The sequence below is a fragment of the Sarcophilus harrisii genome, chromosome 1, assembly GCF_902635505.1.
Source record: "Sarcophilus harrisii chromosome 1, mSarHar1.11, whole genome shotgun sequence".
NCBI lineage: Eukaryota > Metazoa > Chordata > Mammalia > Dasyuromorphia > Dasyuridae > Sarcophilus > Sarcophilus harrisii.
In genome coordinates, this window is record NC_045426.1 from 437,394,833 (window position 1) to 437,413,565 (window position 18,733).

The 18,733-nt window shown below is 33.7% G+C and overlaps 1 protein-coding gene across 1 annotated transcript in view; it reads left to right on the forward strand.

The window, feature by feature from the left end:
• Window positions 1-18,733, forward strand: part of ZNF704 (zinc finger protein 704) — a 321,406-nt gene that overhangs the window by 267,197 nt on the left and 35,476 nt on the right. The window contains exon 5 of the mRNA XM_031946228.1: window positions 16,445-16,545. Coding sequence (XP_031802088.1) covers window positions 16,445-16,545 — 101 coding nt within the window. The remainder of the gene's footprint in view (window positions 1-16,444; window positions 16,546-18,733) is intronic.

The following is an 18,733-nucleotide window of genomic DNA, read 5'->3' on the forward strand; positions in this document are numbered from 1 at the left end:
AACGAAGCATTTCTATAACTAGTAAGTAATGTAGAGTGAGTAAAACAAAGGAAATTCAAACACAAAGTAATATCAATAATCTAGACATTACAGAAAAACTTAAGAAAAAGCTGAAATGTCAAGCTTTCACTTAAGCCTTTCTTTAGGGAGTAAAATTATTCTCTACAAGAAGCCACACAATCATTTGTCCTATATACTGTAAATTATGCGAAAGAGACACAATATGTGGAAATCCATTCACGGCAATTACAAATTAGGGAAATGACCCTTTAATTCCTGATATCAATGAGCAACGAGGTACTCTGGTGAACTAAGCAAGTAAGCAGCCTTTGTTAAAAAGCCATAGTCCAAATAAAAGAAAGATTAGGGGATTGATTGGCAAAACCACAGATAAAAATGCTATTTGCTAATTAAATAATTTTATCAATTAAATAAGAAAAATAAGAAAATTACTGAAAATATTTAGTGTATAAATATGATTTTTTTAAAAGACTAATTAAAGCACTTATATTTGAGGCAGATTTGAATTAAATTCATTTAATCCATTTAAATTAATCAGTAAAGCTCAGCTTGATCATATTTTCCATATATATTTATGTGTGAAATATATGTGTGTATGTATTTATATACAAACTGCCCTCAAGGAACTTACATTTTAATGGAGGAAGACAAAATATAAATGAAGACCTAAAAAGCAGGAAGGTATAGTTGTTGTGAAGCAATAGACTAGCTTCTGTCAAGATAAAGGGAAAGCTCATTTTTCAGAGTCCATGGTCCAGGGCACAAAAATTCCAAGCTGGGGTTGGAGTTAGGATAAATTCAAATTTTTAAACTTTTAACCTTTATACAATTTTTATTACTCTGATATAGTGATTGTTGTTATTGTTCAATCATTTCAATCATACCTGATTCTTTGTGACCCCATTTCTTAGCAAAGATACTGGAGTGGCTTGCTGTTTTCTTCCTCAATTCATTTTATAAATGATGAAACTGAGGGCAGAGTTAAGTGACATAGCCAGGGTCACACAAGGTAGTAAGTGTCTGTGGCCATATTTGAACTCAGGTCCTCAGGACTCTAGGCAGAGTGCTCTATCCACTTCACTACCTTCACTAGCTGCTCCTCCTTCCTACCTGCATTTTTGAACAATGATGTATTTCACTATTTATCAGTTTAATTGTACAGCTTTATTCTGTATGTCAGATCACTGGAGTAGATATTTGTGAATTTATTATCTCAACTCTGATCTTAATTAGAGGTTATCCCTGGCACTGGTGTTTATGAGCTTTAACATGACTTAAGTTAAAACTCTACTATATATTTTGTGCAGAATGAAAATTTACAGAATATCCAATTACAAATGTGAATCTAATCACAAAGGAATGCACTTTGATTTTTTATTTCCGGATTAGTTATTGTATTATCAACATTAATAATAGTTCATATTTACATAATGCTATACTCTCTCATTTTTCTTCTAACTGTCCTATTCCTACAGGAAACTAGCTAGCAAATTGGCTAGAAAGCCCTGAGTTCAAATCCATCCTTGGACCCTTACTATAAACTGAATGATCCTTGGAAAATCACTTAATCTCTGATTTACTTAGTTTTCTCAACTGTAAAATAGGAATGATAAAAGCACCTACCTCCCAGGGTTATAGTGAGGAACAAATGAGGTAATAACTATAAAGTGTTTGCTTTGCAATGTCCAGTACATAGCAAATGCTTAATAAGTTCTCATCTCCTTCCTTTCTTCCTTGTTTTCTTCCTTCCTTCCTTCCTTCTTCCTTTCCTTCTTTTCTTCCTCCCTTCCTTTATTCTTCTCTCCCTTTCCCCCTCCTTTCCTCCTTTCCTTCTTTCCTTCTTTCCTTCCCTTTCTTCCCTTCTTTTCTTTCCTTCCTTTCTTCCTCCCTCTTGCCATTTCTTCTTCCTTCCTTTCCTTTCTCGCTTTTTCCTTCCTTCTTACCATTCTTTTTTTCTCCCTTTCCTCTTTCCCTCTTGTCCTCCATTATTTATTATTTCCATTTTGCAAATAAAGAAATTAGGTTTCAAAGAAGAAAAGTGATTTGCTGAAAAGTAAAGGTAGGACTTTTGACTGAAGAATTCAACTATTCCATCTTCTCTCTAGAGCTTGTCATTTTAAAAAATATTACCATCTTATTAAAATAGTCAAATTTCCTTTTATAAATACTTTTTAGTAATTGAGAGGTAAATGGGTTTTTAAAAATGGGTTTAATGTTAGAAAGACACAAATTTCATTCCTGACCCCAACTTACTTAACTAGCTAGGTAATACTGAAGAACTTATTCTAACTTCTCTGCCTCTCAGTTTCCTCATCTGTCAAATGGGAGATTTTAATAATACCTACCTCACAGGATTGTTGTAAGGATCAAATAGATGTATACAGATATAGATAATAAATATAAATAATAAATATAGAGTATTTTACAAACTCTAAAACACTATATAAATAAGATCTATTATAGCTCTTATTCCTTTAATTTTTTTAAAATTTTTGCTTTATTCTTTTACTCTCCAAGCAAATATCCACCTACCCTGACCTCCATAGGAACACATCTATTTTATAATATAAACTGAATTGAGAAAATATGTTCATTTAGAGCAATGATATCGAAATCAGATAGAAATAGGAGCTACTAAACCACAACAGAAGGATCACTGCAAGGCACATATTGAATTTAAAAAGTCACATGTTATCTATTTTATTGTATTTTTATATATTTCATTAAATATTTTCCAGTTCCCTTTTTATCTAGTTCACCTGCCCTTGGAGTGTGGTGGGCCACATGTTTGTTGTTTCTGATTTAGTGGAAAATTTAGAAGATTTTGGAAAGGTGGGAGAATGAGTTTAATTGAAAGAATCTTAGACTGGGAGAAGGCTCTCTTATCTCAATTCTCTTTTAACTAGCTTTGTGGTTTTCAATCACTTAACTTCATTGGGCTTCTGGTTTTGTTTTTGTTTTTGTTTTTGTTTTTTCAGCTGCTAAATGACAAGATGGATTAGATAAGCTTTAAAGTCCCTTCGAGGGCAGCTAGATGACACAATGCCAGTGCGAGACCTGGAGTCAGAAGGAATTATCCGTATCACCCTTGGCAAGTCACTTAACCCTGTTTGCCCCAGGTCAGTTTTTTCATCTGTAAAATGAGCTGGAAAAGGAAGTAGAAACAGAAAAACAGCCCAGTATCTTTGCCAAGAAAACCCCAAAGTCTTAAAAAGTCAGAGATGATTGAAAAAATTCAACAACAAAAAATCCTTTCCAGTTGTTGGAGAGAGGGGAAGAGGGGAGTTGTTGAGAATGTTTCTCCTTCCTTTCCCCAACAAGGCCCTTTTCACTACAAGAAAAAAACAACAAAATGATTTTCTTATATATGCTAGAACTGTAGAGGAAGGCCTAATGAGTTCCCCGGTTTTCCAGTTTCTCATTTTCAAGGAAAAATCATTATACTATTAACAATGGAGTTTAGCTGCATGAAGGAAGGGTTAAATACTCTTCTTCAAGATGTTCTGGGAACTTCACTACCAATCTGAATAGCCAATTCCACTTTTGCAGAATTCTAATGATTCCAAAGTTATTTCCATGGAGTCTAAACCAGTCTCTCTGTAATCTCCACTTGTTGCTTATAGTTCAATCTTCTAAACCAGTGGGTCTCAAAATTTTTGCTTTTAGGACCCTTTCTACTCTTAAAAATTATTGAGGACTCCAAATTGCTTTTGTTTATTTAAGCTGTATCTATTGATATTTGTGGTTGTTGTTCAGTTATGTGAACTATATAATGCTGATACTGTCCATGGGGTTTTTCTTAGAAAAGATATTAGAATAGTTTGTCATTTCCTTATCCAGAGGCAAACTGGTTAAGTTACTTACTCAGGGTCACGCAGCTAATATGTGTCTAAGGCTAGGTCTTTGTGAGTCCAAACCCAATACTCTATTCACTGAACCATCTAGCTTGTCATTTTAGAAATTAAAGCTGATAAATTTTAAAATATTCAACTAATTTTAAAATAATAGTCAATCCATTTCATGTTGACTATATGCTGTTATTTATTAACATGTTTTACCCAAAAACCCTGTATTTTCCAAAACAAAAAAAATAGTGTAAATGACTGGTTTATATAGTTTTGCAAATCTCTTTAATGTTTATCTTTAAAAAAAAAAAAAAAGAATGTTAAGATCCTCAAATTTGCTTCTACATTCAATTTGTTGTAATATGTTGGTTTGATCATAGTATGTAAAGAAAACTCAGCAACACACATATGTTATTGAAAAGGGAAAGAGAACTTTAATAGGCAAATGCTATCTTAGCATTATTATAAAAATAGTTTTGCAAAACCAATGCAGACAAGATTAGAAGGAAAGCAGTAAACTGGGAGGGGAGGGGGATTTTACATCCAAGGGTTCCAATAAAGGTCTAATTTCTAAAATATATACAGAATTGATTCAAATTTATAAGAATACAAGCATTCTCCAATTAATAAATGGTCAAAAGGATATGAACAATTTTCAGATGAAATTAAAACCATTTCTAGTCATATGAAAAAATGCTCTAAATCACTATTAATCAGAGAAATATAAATTAAGACAACTCTGACGGACCACTACCAATGTCTCAGATTGGGTAGGATGACAGGAAAAGATAATGATGAATACTGGAGGGGATGTGGGAAAACTGGGACACTGATGCATTGTTGGTGGGATTGTGAATGAATCTAACCATTCTGGAGAGTGATTTGGAACTATGCCCAAAGGACTATCAAATTGTGTGTATCCTTTGATCCAGCAGTCTCTCTTACTGGGCCCATAATCCAAATAGATCATAAAAAAAGGGAAAAACATTTGCAAAAATGTTTGTGGTAGCCCTTTTTGTAGTGACAAGAAACTGGAAACTGAGGGGATGCCCATTAATTAGAGAATGGCTGAATAAATTGTGGTATATGAATGTTATGGAATATTATTGTTCAATAGAAACAATCAACAGGATGATTGCAGAGAGGGTTAGAAAGACTTACATGAACTGATGCTAAGTGAAGTGAGTAGAACCAAAAGAACATTGTACACAGCAACAGGAAGATTATATGATGATCAATTCTGATAGACTCGGCTCTTTTCAATAGCAATGTGATTCCGGCCAATTCCAATGATCTTGTGATGAAGAGAGCAATCTGCACCCAGAGAGAAGACTCTAGCGACTGAGTGTGGATCACAACATAACATTTTCACCATTTTTATTGTTGTTTGCTTACATTTTGTTTTCTTTCTCATTTTTTTTCTTTTTTGATCTGATTTTTCTTGTGCAGCATAATAATTGTGGAAATATGTACAGAAGAATTAAACATGTTTAACATATATTGGATTACTTGACATCCAAAAAATTGGAACACAAGGTTTTGCAAAGGTGTGAATGTTGAAAATGATGAATATGTTTTGAAAATAAAAAGCTTTAAAAAAAGAAAAAATAGTTTTGACCTTATAGACTCCCCTGAAAATGGGTCTTAGACATTTCCAAAAGACCTCAGACTTCACTTTGAGAATCATTCCTCTAGGTCTATCAGAGTAAATGTAGTCTTTCTTCTAATTTTTTTTTTCTTTTTCAATTAAGAGAAATCTCTCTTTCCCCTTTCCCTTATCCCAGTGAGAAAAATAAAAGAGAGAAACAAATTCACCACAACAATTATGCATAGTCAAGTAAAATAAATTCCCAGATTGTGTTAAAAAAATATATATATATGTCTTACTCTGCACTCTAAGTCCATCACTTTCTTTGTCAGGAGAAAGCATGTTTAATGAAATCATGGATAGTCATTGCATTAATTTTACAGCTTCCAAAATTGTTTGTCTTTACAGTGTTGTTACTGTATAAATTATTCTTTTTTCCCTATTCATCTCATTTTTTTCATCAGTTTATGTAAAGCCTAGAACTATTCATGTTTATAATATTATTTTTAAAGTATAAATTGTTTTTCCAATTCTATTCACTTCACTCGTTCATAAAAGTTTTTCTAAGTTATATTGAAATCATCTTCATTTCTTATGGAACTATTGTATTCCATTTCCTTCATAAACCACAATTTGTTCGGTTATTCCCAAATCTTATGCGAGTAGTTCCAAATTGCTCTTCCAAATGGTTTTACTCATTAACAGGTCTCCCAACAGTGTTATCAGTGTACTTGTTTTCCTACATCTCTTCCACTATTTATCATTTTCCATTTTTATTGTCTTTGCCAAACTAACAGGTATTAGTTGGAATATTACAATTGCCTTAATTTGCCCTTATCATTGGTGTTATGAAGCATTTTTACATGGATATGAATAACTCAGGTTAATTTCTTTAAGAACTGCTTGTTCATATCCTTCAAACATTTATCTATTGGGGAATGGTAATTATTACTATAAATTTGAATTCTATATATGCATCCATACAATACATATACACACACACACACACACACATACATATGTGAGGGGAGAATTAGATATTTATCAGAGAAAAATACTGCAAAGGAATTTTCCCAATTGTTTTCCTTTTAATCTTCATGTTATTAGAGTTGTATGAAACCTTTTTAATTTTGTGTCATTAAAATCATACATTTTATTTTCTGTAATCTTCTCTGTCCCAGGTTTGATCACAAACTTTTCTCCCGTCTATATATCTGATAGATAATTTTTGCCCCGTTTTTCTAATTTGTCAAATTTGTCTAATTTGTTACATAATTCTAATTATGTGACCTTTTATGATTAAGTCAAGAATCTATTTGGCACTTACCTTGGCACAAGTTGTGAGGTTTGAGGTTCTACATCTAATTTTTTCTATATTTTTGTTCTCTTCTCCAAGCACTTTTTAATCAAATAGTTAATCCTTATCTCAATCCTGAGGTGTTTGAGTTTATTGAATACTACGTTACTAAAGTTTGGTTGCTTCCATATATTAATTAGTTCATTTCTTCCATTGATCAATTTCTCTAGTTTTTAACCAATACAAATTGTTTTAAGGCTTACTATTTTGTAGTAGAGTTTAAAAGTTGCTATTCCCAGTTTTGCCTTCATTCCTACCTTTGTTCATTATTTTCCATGAATTTATTATCCTTTTTGCCTAGTTTTCCCAAGAATAATAATAACTATTAACTATCATTTTTATTATAATTGCTCAGCCTACCTATGAGCAATTATTACTTCTTCATTTATCTAGGTCTACATTTTTGTAAGAGGTGGTTTGTTATGGTATCTATATAGTTCTTATTTCTTAGTAGGGAAATCCCCACCTCTTTTTACATTCTGTAGTTATTTTAAATAGCATTTTTCTTTCTATCTCTTCTTGGGGGGTTTTCTTGGCATTATTAGAAGTGCTGACAATTTGTGTGGATTTATTTTATATCCTGATATTTTGTTCGTTATTGTTTCATTTTATTTTTAATTGACTCACTAGGATTCTTTAAATATACCATCATATTATTGGCAGATATTTACAATTTGTACCTTCCATTTTATTCCTCAATTTCTTCTTCTTGTTCTATTGCTTTAGCCCTCATTTGTGTCAAGTAGAAGTGGTGATAATAGACCACCTTGTTTCAGTCTTGATCTTATTGGAAAGGATTCTAGTCTATCCCAGTTAAATGCGATGCTAGTGCTTAATTTTAGATTGATATTATGATTCATTTTATAGAGAAGTATTCCTATATTTCCTAGCATTTTAAATAAAAATTGTTCTATTTTGTCAAAAGCTTTTTATCCATCTGTTGATACAATTACCTGATTTTTATTTTTATTGGTGTAATTAAATTTATAATTTTCCTCATATTAAGCTAATCATGTATTCCCAGTAAAAGTTCCATCTGTTCATAGTATATAATCTTAATGATAATGTTGTTTTAACTTCTTTGTTATTATTTTACTTAAATCTTTTGCATTGATGTTCATTAAGGATATAGGCCTTTAGTTTTCTTTTTTCTGTTTTAACTTTCCCTTGTTTATGTATCAAGACCATAATTATGTCATAGAAGGACTTTGGTCAGATTCCTTATTTTTGAGTATAGTTTTATGTACATTGGAATTCTCTTTTACTTGACAGCCCTTCATATTTTAAGACAGTTTTGTCATTTCCTCTCTTCTTCCCCACACCAATCTTTTCTTTACCAAATAAGATTCCCAAATCCTTTAATCTACATGTTCATATAGCAAGGTCTCACCATCTGGGTGGTTTTTTTCCAAATCTGATCCCGGTCAGTGGAGGCAGTGTGGAAACAGTGGATTTGAAGACAAAGGATCTGAAATAAGATCCTATCTCTGTCATATAAAATCTAGGGGACCTTGAGCCAGTGATCAATGTGGGAGACTTCCCAGACTGGTCTGGGGTGCTGCTGAGGTTGACAGTAGGGAGATCTGCTAGTAGTGACATCCCTCATCCCAGGCAGCTCCAAAAAAGGTTTCCTTGCTCCAGGATGGCAAGAACTTCTTTCACTCTGAAAAAAAAAAATAAAGGAAAAAAATTATCCTCAGAACATCTTTTTATTTCAGAGTGATAGAACTCCTGACTTCCAGGGAGAGACCCTAGGCCTCTGCTCACATGTATAATAAGGGATTAGACTAAAGAGCTAACTCCCTTCAGCTTTAAATCCATGATCCTATGGTATGAACAGTACAGGGTTCAGCAGGATTATCAGAGGTTTAGTTCTAGATATCATACCTCTATTAGCAAAGGAAAAGGAATAAATATTTATTAAATAACTACTATGTGCCATGCACTATACTAGCTTTCTAGGAAGTACTTTATCTTAGTTGAATTAGTTGAAATTATCTAGATAATTCTCTGTTAGCCATTTTTATTTTAAGCTTCCTTGTCCAAAAATTCTTCTCCTTGGCAGAGAATCTATTATATCATTTTAACCACCCTGTGCAGTTTCCCCTACTAATCACCTTGTTCCCAAAATACCTAAAAGCATCTGTGTAGCCCTTGCCATGAAATAGCCTCAGCTCAGTTTAACTGAGCTCTAAACTATTCTTACATGACTTTGTCAGTCTTAGATTGTGTTAATTTTCGGGTACCTTAACCCAACCATTTATCTTCCATACATATATATATTTACAGAAATCCAGATGGGTCAGGGATTTCTCTCTGTATCCACCTTGGGCTTATTTTTGTTTTTTGTTTTATTTTAGGTTTTTTAGAAAATTCTTACTTTTTTCCCAGTGGGATCATTTGCTTTTGTAGCAGTGATCTTTAGTTTCACACCCCTCTTGGACTGACTTCCCCAAGAGCATTTTAAACTATGATTTTATTTTATATAAATTTTATTTTAAACCAGTGCAGAACTTGAACAGTAGAGAGCATCTGTTATTCCTTACTCTCACTACATGACCAGCACAGCTCTTTTTCTGTGCTTACATTTCCTGAATGATCTCTTTTATACAGCACAGCATAGTGACTAGAGAGCCAGACTTATAGTCAGTAATCCCTGCCTGGGATATGGATAATCTCCAGAAATCCCAGGAAACTCTTTAAGAGTAGAAGGTGTAGTCACTTTCTGTTGATGTTTGCTTGCATTTAGTTTTCCTTCTCAGGGTTTTTTTTTTCTTTCTAGATCTGATTTTTCTTGTGCAGCAAGATAACTATAAATATATATACATATTTTGAATTTAACATATTTTTAACATATATTGGACTACCTGCCTCTAGGGGAGGGGGTGGGGGGTAGGAGGGGAAAATTTGGAACAGAAAGTTTCTCAAAGGTCAATGTTGAAAAATTACCCATGCATATGTTTTGTAAATAAAAAGCTTTAATTTAAAAAGATAGAGAGAGAGAGAACATAAAGTGCAGAGAGATCTCCATTCTCCATCAGTGAAATGAGTTCGCACCTTAGGAATTTCCCCACGCTTAAGAAATTACAAAGTCAGATCCCTCTCTCCCCCAAAAAATCCCTTGCACTCCTCATGAACATAACAGTTCCTTGTTAGATATGTTCTAAAATCTATTCTAATTTAATTCTGGAATTCAATAAGCATTTTGTTAGCACCTACTCTGTATCTGTTACTGTATAGTATGAGATATGGGGGACATAAAGGTTAAAAACTAAGTCTCTGCACTTGACATGCAGCCTATTGTTCTCACCATACACCTTTCCACTGATTCTGGAATTGCCCACAATTTTGATTTCTTGGAAATTATGATATTCTAAGATTCATAATCATTCAGCAACACTAAGAGAACATTTGTATTAAAAAGATATCCTTTTGTATTGGAGAACAGCTTGGGATTCTTAAAGTCACTGCATAATTTCACAGATGCTATCCAGCCCTTTCTTTTCCTCCTGTTCAGTTTTGGGCCTAATCCTTTGTCTATCTGCAGTGCCAATTTTTGATCTATAAACTGATAGTCTAACTCAGTGGATTGCCCATCCAACTATATGTCATAAGGCAGTGAAGTGGTTCAGTGAATAGAATGCTAAACCTGGGTTTAGGAAAACCTTAATCAAATACAGCCTTAGACAATTAAGAGCTGTATAACCCTCGGCAAATCATTCAACCTAACTACCTCTGTTTCCTAATCTGTAAAAATAGAGATAATAAAAGCATCTACTTTCCAAAGACATTCTAAAAACAGATTTTTTATGAAGTGTTTTGTAAAAGTATTTCTATATAGATACTTGCTATTAAATGATAGCTATGTGACAGCCTTGACATCTGATGTGTTACATCCTTTAGTTTGGGAATTTTTTAAAACAAGAATTGATAAGGCAATCTCATATGACTAATCATGGAATTTATTGAGTATGTTACATGACAGATATATGGAGCCCTTTCTTTCAGTATTCTGTTATTCAGCAGGTTCAGCAATTTTGCTGACTTCATTACAGACTTGGTATATAGCATTGAAATAAAAGGGCTTTTCATTAAACTATGTTTTCAGAGATTCTCCATGCATTAAATAATACATTTTTCCAAACATCTCTTAAAATATGACTAACCAACCAAGGATTAAGCAGTCAGTGATCATGAACTTGGATGCTTGGACACTGCCAATGTACTTGGTTTTGACCACTGTGGCTCATGCTGAAATTTGATAGCTGTTTATTTAGCCAGTCCCTCTTGTTCTTGCTTTCCCCAGTTTGATTTATTTCAACATAACAAACAGCCGCTAGTTTATCTGTAGACCCAGGCTATGTTTGAGCCATCTGTAGGTGGCTGTAGCTTAGTGAAATTTAAGCAAGCCTGTGCTCCCAAATAACAGATGTAGTAAATCCATGCTTTCACTTAAATATGAGAGTCCCAACGCAAGACTTTTCTTGTGGAAAGCCTGTTAGCCCAAAGTTAATGAGATTATAAAAATTAAATTGAAGGTGGTTTTTATGCCTCAAAGTTATTTGAGGAAGTAACAATGTGAAGTTTTGTTTCATTGTAAAATTATTGTTGTTATTCAGTCATTTCAGTCATAACTCTTTGTGACCCCATTTGGGATTTTCTTGGCAGAGACACTTAAGTGGTTTGCCATTTCCTTCTCTAAATCATTTTACAGATGAGGAAACTGAGGCAAACAGGTTTAAGTGACTTGCCTAGGATCATGCAGCTAGTAAATGTCAGTAAGATATGCAGATTTTTAAAAATTCACCTTACTGCTGCCTCCACAAATAGTATTTTGAGTTCTCTAATGATGTGGGAAATAAAATAAGATGAATATAAAAGGACTTCCAAAAAAAAGTGTACAAACAAGGATAAAAGAGGAAAAAACTAGAAGCAAAACAATAGACTTTCTCCATTTTTAACGAAAGGACTTAACAACTTGGGCAGGTCTCCTCACACTAGAAAGTCAACTAATATTTTTAGATACCCCTCAAAAATAGATTTTTTTCAGGTATTTTTTGATATTGCTTTAATGATTCCCTTGGAAATCAGTAAGAATCTATTCTGTGTGGTTGTATAAACAGAATTTAGTATTATACATATAATCAGCTTTCCATTTTTTTATGTTAAGAGAAGGGTGCAATGGTTACAAAGAATACAAAAGTATTTTCTCCATCTGTGCACATCATGCACATTTTTTCAGCAGAAGATTTTCCACACTAATTCTAATGTTAAAAATCATTTTGCATTCCTTGACTATGCAGTAATCTAAATGGTAAGGAACATTCTTTTACAAAGAGGAAGCCAACCTGAGCTTCAACTTTGTTCACAAAGCAGCTAATTTACAAAATATCAAGGATTAACTTGAAACATGAAATATCTGTGACAAAAGCAACCTGTCACTATGCAAAAAAGTGAAACTTTCATTTTTTTATGTGCATGTGGTTTGATTAAATTAAACAAATATATTATGTAACACATCACAGTATTTTAAAATAGATGAACAGGATTTTAAGTACTATGAATTTGCCCCATGAAAAGAACATATATTCTTTCTGATCTCTAGAACCAGAAAACAAATAAATAACATCTTGTAAACATTTACCATGTCTCCTGAAGACCTAAAAAAGAAAAAGTCAAGCAAGAGTCATGGGTCAGTCTCAGCTTTGTTATCAATTCTTGTTGAAATCCTAGGAAAATCACTTACCTTCCAAGATACATTGAGTATATTGGACTCAAATGATCTCTAAGAAAAGCCCTTCTAGCACTGATAGTCTATGATTACCTTTTTTTTAACCCTCAGAAAAAATTTTTTTATACTCAGGACAAGCTCTAATTTGTACAACAAGTAAAGACCATACTATTCATTTTGGGGCTATATATATATATATATATATAGTTAGTTAGTTAGTTAGTTAGTGGCAGCTAGGTAGTTCAGTGAATGGGGCGCTAGGTCTGCAGTCAGAAAGATCAGAGTTCAACTTTGGCTTCAGACACTTAACTATAGTTGTGTGACTCTGGGAAAATCCACTTAACCCAGTAAAATGAACTGAAGGAGGAAACGGCAAACTGCTCCAGTATCTTTGCCAAAAAAACCCCAAATGGTGTGAGGAAGAACCAGACACAGCTAAACAGTAACAACAAAAGCAACATACAAATAATTATAAGCCAGGTGTGATGACATATGCTTCTAGTTTCTGTGACTAGGAAGGCAGAGGCTGGTGGATCGATTGAGTTCAGGAGTTCCAAGCTACAGTAGAGCAAAAGCTAATGGGTGTAGCTCCCAGGAGTGGAAAGTCACCAAGCCAGTTTGGTGGGCCAAACCTAGCCCAAACTGAAGACAAAGGAGGCAAAGTTTCCATGCCCATCAATTGATATCAGGCCTGGAAGTGACCTTTGTACTTCTATTCTAGGCAAAATAGACTCAATCTCAAAGGGAGGGAGGGAGGGAGGGAGGAAGGAAGGAAGGAAGGAAGGAAGGAAGGAAGGAAGGAAGGAAGGAAGGAAGGAAGGAAGGAAGGAAGGAAGGAAGGAAGGAAGGAAGGAAGGAAGAGATTATAACTGAGGTTTTCACCAATAAGGGGAATAAGAAGAGTCCTGTGGTATCTTTCATTGGAAATTTCAGTGTAAATACATCTTTATGACTTTGGCTGAATACTAAGGAGCAGCATTGGGGGGAAAAGATTATTAATGTTTCCTTTTTTCATATCAAAGACAAGGTCATGAGAAATATACATTTCTCTCCATACCAGCTGAAGCCCTGAGATGACTTGAGATATTATAAGGGCAAGAGACAGCTGTTCTTATAAATGATCTTTTTTTTCCTGGCATAGAGGAACACACCACCTTGTCATCCCATTTTCTGGTTGGCAGGGTTAAGCCCCAGATGAAAATCTCTTATACATAGGAAGCTGTTCTACAAATTACTAAACTACACTGTTTTATTTAAGAAGCATTTCTGCCTATTTTGCATCCTTTGTGTTTGTTATTCATATGACTTTGAATAAAAAATTTCTTGTTTCTTCACCTTAATTTCCTCATCCATAAAACCTATAAAATAACCTCCAGGATAGTTGTGAGGGTCCAACAAGGAAACATTCTTGAGCACATTTTTAAAATGAGTGTTGCCAATGCATTATTATTTTCTTCACCTAATAAAATGGGATTAATTAATTACTGAGTGACTGGGTGACTTTCCAACTCTAAGGTTTCATGTTTCTATGATTTTTTTTAAAAGTATGGCCATCTTCTGACAATAGGTTGGAACGTCTAGTACTTAAGTGTTCTAATTGAATCATCAACACCTTATGGAAAGACATATTTCCTCTATTGTTTTACTGTCTGGAAAATAAACATAACCATCAGGGTGTGATAATTCATTAATTAATGTTGATATGCAAAGTTTCATACTGTACTTTGAGTAAAAAAAAAAAAAATAAGCTAAAAAATAAGATTCTTTTTCAAGGCCCACATTGTAGGGGGGGATTTTAACCTTCCTTTTCCTGTTGATTCCCATTATCATACATGTATTCAGATCAGCAGTATGAGGAAACCAAAGAACTTCGGGTTTCCAGAATGTCTTCTCACAATAAACAGACTCATAAGGATCTTGTACTTTGAAATCACCTAATCATGTCTTTGTCCCCCAGCTACCTTTAACAACTCCCAGCTCTAGTGGCTGTTGTAGCTAAATACTGCACATTTCAGGGGGATTAGTCAACAAGCTGTTTGTAATGCATTGAAGCTTTGAGAGGGCAGAGGAACAGCTACATTACTGTACTGTGAGTGTGCCAGCTTCCAGAATAGGGCCTCTTGAAAAGAGTGGGCCACTAGTCTTGCAAAGCCCTTTATGAATGGGGTGTTGCTTCAGACATAACTAATCTGCTTTGGCAGATTGAAGCCATGTGTTTCTGCACATTGTCCTCAGCCAGCAGGGCCCAAAGCAAGCATTTCCAGGACAGGGAAGCCAGCCTCAGCAGCGTGAGTCTCCAAAGGCTTTTATGTTTTATTTCATAAACCATTGGGACATTCCAGTGGAGATGGAAGTTCCTATCTTTACTGTGTTCATTTTGGTTTTTATTCAAGGAAACTCTTTCTTTCTTTGAGTTCTTGTTCCATAATCAGCTATTTTTCACAAGTATGACCAATGGAGAGAAGATTCTCTATGGTGTAGACTTCCATCAGGGGGATTTCACTTCAGGACATATACAGGAATATTCTACCCAAAGTTGTTGATTATTTCTTGTTATGTCTCCCACATTTCCATCCTTGCTGTGATATAAGCAGTTCAAGTGTTATTAACCCAAATGTTTTAGGTCCAGTCCTGTGATGCAATTGGTAAAAGAAACTCAATAAGAAGAAGCTAGTGCTGATAGGCAATTACTCTAATCTAAAAAATTGTTTCAGCCATCAAAAGATTAAACGACTTGCCCAGGATCACACAGATATACACACAGATAGTCTGCATAAGAGACAAGACTTGAAGTCAGGTTTTTCTGACTCAAAGGACATTATTTCACCAACCCCACTTAAAATAACATATTCATTTAGTATTTTGTAGACAGAATCATATCATACAACAGGCAAGACCTGAAGCCAAATCTTCCTGACTACAAGGCCACCACACTGTTGACTTCACTTATAATAGTTTATATTATACTGTACTTTATAGACATAAAATTATAGAATCATATTGGGGCTTAGTACATTGTCGGACACATAGTAAACACTTAAATGCTTGTTGACTGACTGCCTGACCATGTAAGGTGGGTAGTGTATATCTACCAATTTCCTGTTTACTAAGTGGAGTAAATCATTCCACTTGTCACATCGTTGTTAAGTAGCAGAACTCAAATTTCAGATCTTTTGATTCCAAGTTCAGTAATCAAAGAATATGGAAAAATATTCAAAATGAAAGAAAGAAAGAAAAAGAGAGAGACAGAGACAGAGAGAGGAAGGAAGGAAGGAAGGAAGGAAGGAAGGAAGGAAGGAAGGAAGGAAGGAAGGAAGGAAGGAAGGAAGGAAGGAAGGAAGGAAGGAAGGAAGGTAATTAGGAAATGTTTAACAAAATAAAAACACAATACAACCTAGATCATGTTAATCTGTGGTTTTCTAAAGCATTTTTCAGGAGGTAGGGATCTATTTCTATTTGAGTTTGTCACCACATGGACTCTTCCAAGTTTGCTTCTAGGATACCATGATCTTCTTGGCAGAGAAGACAGGGCTTTTCAGGAATAAGGGTGGATGTTTTTCCATACCTAGTTATTTTGTCAGGTGTTTTGCTGAACTGGTTTTCATTGTTATGAGTAGCGAGCACAGTTGGAGGCAGAGAGGGGGAAAGAAGAAAATATAATCAAGAACGACCCTGATTTTTTTTAAATATTTATTTTTTTAAAAGAAATCAATCAAGTTTTGTTTAAGAAAAAAAGAATGATAGCTTCACAGACATCTTTCTAGCACATTTACATCAATATTATATATACTACAATAATAAAGGTAGAAACATTATAGGTATTTGCTTTTTAATGAAAGAAATATTATTTCTTTAATTTTAAAAAAGTTTTAATTTTAAATGCAATTTTCTTTTCATTGTAGAACTCCATGAAGGTAATGTTCAAATGCCTTTGGAAAAACTGTGGGAAAGTATTGAGCACAGCTGCTGGAATCCAGAAACACATCAGAACCATTCATCTTGGGTAAGATTTCTGAAATGAATGCTAAGAGGAACCACAAATAACCACTTATTTTCTAATCTCTCTCTCTCTCTCTCTCTCTCTCTCTCTCTCTCTCTCTCTCACACACACACACACACACACACACACACACACACACATACACATACACAAGGTACTAATTATCTGATCCATCCAAGATTAAGAAATACTTAATAACTTTTTATCAGGTAAAAGAAGATTATAATAATGATAGTTAATGATTTAATTCACCAATATGGTACAGTGGTAAAGTGTTGGAGTTCCTTCATTAGGATATGCATTCCTTCAGAGGAAGGACTATTTCTGCCTTTCTTTGTAGTCTCAGGGTTTAGTATACTAGTGTCAAACATATAACAAACATATAAATTTTTGTTGTTGTTGCTGACTTAAGAGTCAGTAAGATATGAGTTCAGATATTCTCTCAGACACATTGATGAGCTATGTGAACCTGGGCATATTGCCTAATTTCTTTCATTCTCAATATCCTTTTATGTAAAAAGGGAGAATAATAGCACTTGTCTCATAGGATTATTGAGGGCATCGAATGAGATAATATTGGTAAAAACATACAGAAATATTAACTATTATTAATATAGTTTGTTTATAGATTACTTTCATAGATTTTTCTTTTTACTAAATGTACATTAACATTAATTTCTAGTTGCTTAAACAAGGTATTAATTTAAGTATTTCAAATATAATGTGAATGAATGGATCTGTCAGTCAATCATTGTTATTGTAGTCATTTAGATAAATAAGAATAAATAACTGATGGCTTATATAATATCAAACATCACCCTATCAGTAGACTACTGTTTTGAGAGGATAAAAGAAATGTTTAAAATAATGTGACTCAAAGTAGTTGATAAAAAATTAATGAATGTTACAGAAATCAAGTAACAATTCTGAGCACAAGCTTAGCACTGATACTGTACCTCTTGATAGAGTTATCTAATGTATTGTTCAGAAATTGAGAGAGATAAAAAATTCACACTGCATACAGATGTGAAAGTGAAGAAAAAACATGGTGTTCTAAACTTGGGTTATTACCTTTGTAATCCAGCTAAGTATTTCAACTCTCTGGTGCTCAGTTTCCTCATCTGTAAAATGGGTATTATAATATTTGTACCTCCTATCCCACAGGACTATTTGTAGAGAAAGTGTTTGTAAACTATAAAAGGCTGTAGAAATGTGAGTTGATATGTTGTTACCGAAAGCAACATAGTATGTTGTAGAATCAGTATTGGCCTGAGTGAGGGTTGAGAATCCTGGGTTCCAGTCCTTGATCTGATCCAAACCAGCTTTCTGACTACAAAGAAAGCATTTAATATTTGTGTACCTCAGTTTTCTCATCTGTGAAAGGGGGAGAGGGGAGAAGAAAAAGGAGAGAGAGAAGAAAGAAGAGGAGATTGCCATAACAATAACTGAAATTTACATAGTGTTTTAAGCATTGCAAAATACTTGTCATATTTGAGCCTCATAAACAACTCTGCAAGGTAAGGGTTTATTTATTTGTTTATTTGATTGCTTATTTATTGTCTATTAAGACAGCTAGATGACACAGCTGAGAGAGTAGTGGTCCTGAAATCAGGAAGACCTAGAGTTCAAATTCAGGCCTCAGATAATTACTAGTTGAGTGTCCCTGGGCAAGCCATTTAGTCCAAATTCATTATTTCTTCAGCTGTAAAATGAGCTGAAGAAGAAAATAGCAAGCCACTCTAGTATCTCTGCCAAGAAAATTCCACATGGGAATCACAAAGAGTTAAACATGATTAAAACAACCAAACAACAACAAAATTATTATAAATTATATAAATGTTGTATATTATTCTATTTTTATATTATAAAGTTGTAATAATTAAAAATATGAATGTTTAAAATGTTTTAGATTATTCAAGATAATTCTAAATTAAAATTAATTTAAATGATAAATTATTTGTTATTCATTTGTCATTATGAAAGTTGTTATTCCCACCTAACAGAAAGAAACTGCAGTTAAAAAGAAGTTGTGATCTGCTAAGTGTCACACAAGTAGTAAATGTCAGAGGAATGTTTAAAACTCAAGTCTTCCTATCCTCAAGACTTAATCGCTGCAATCTACATAAAATTACTTCACCTACCTCATAGAGGTTTTTTTTTGGGGGGGAGGGACTTTAAAAGCACCCTATAA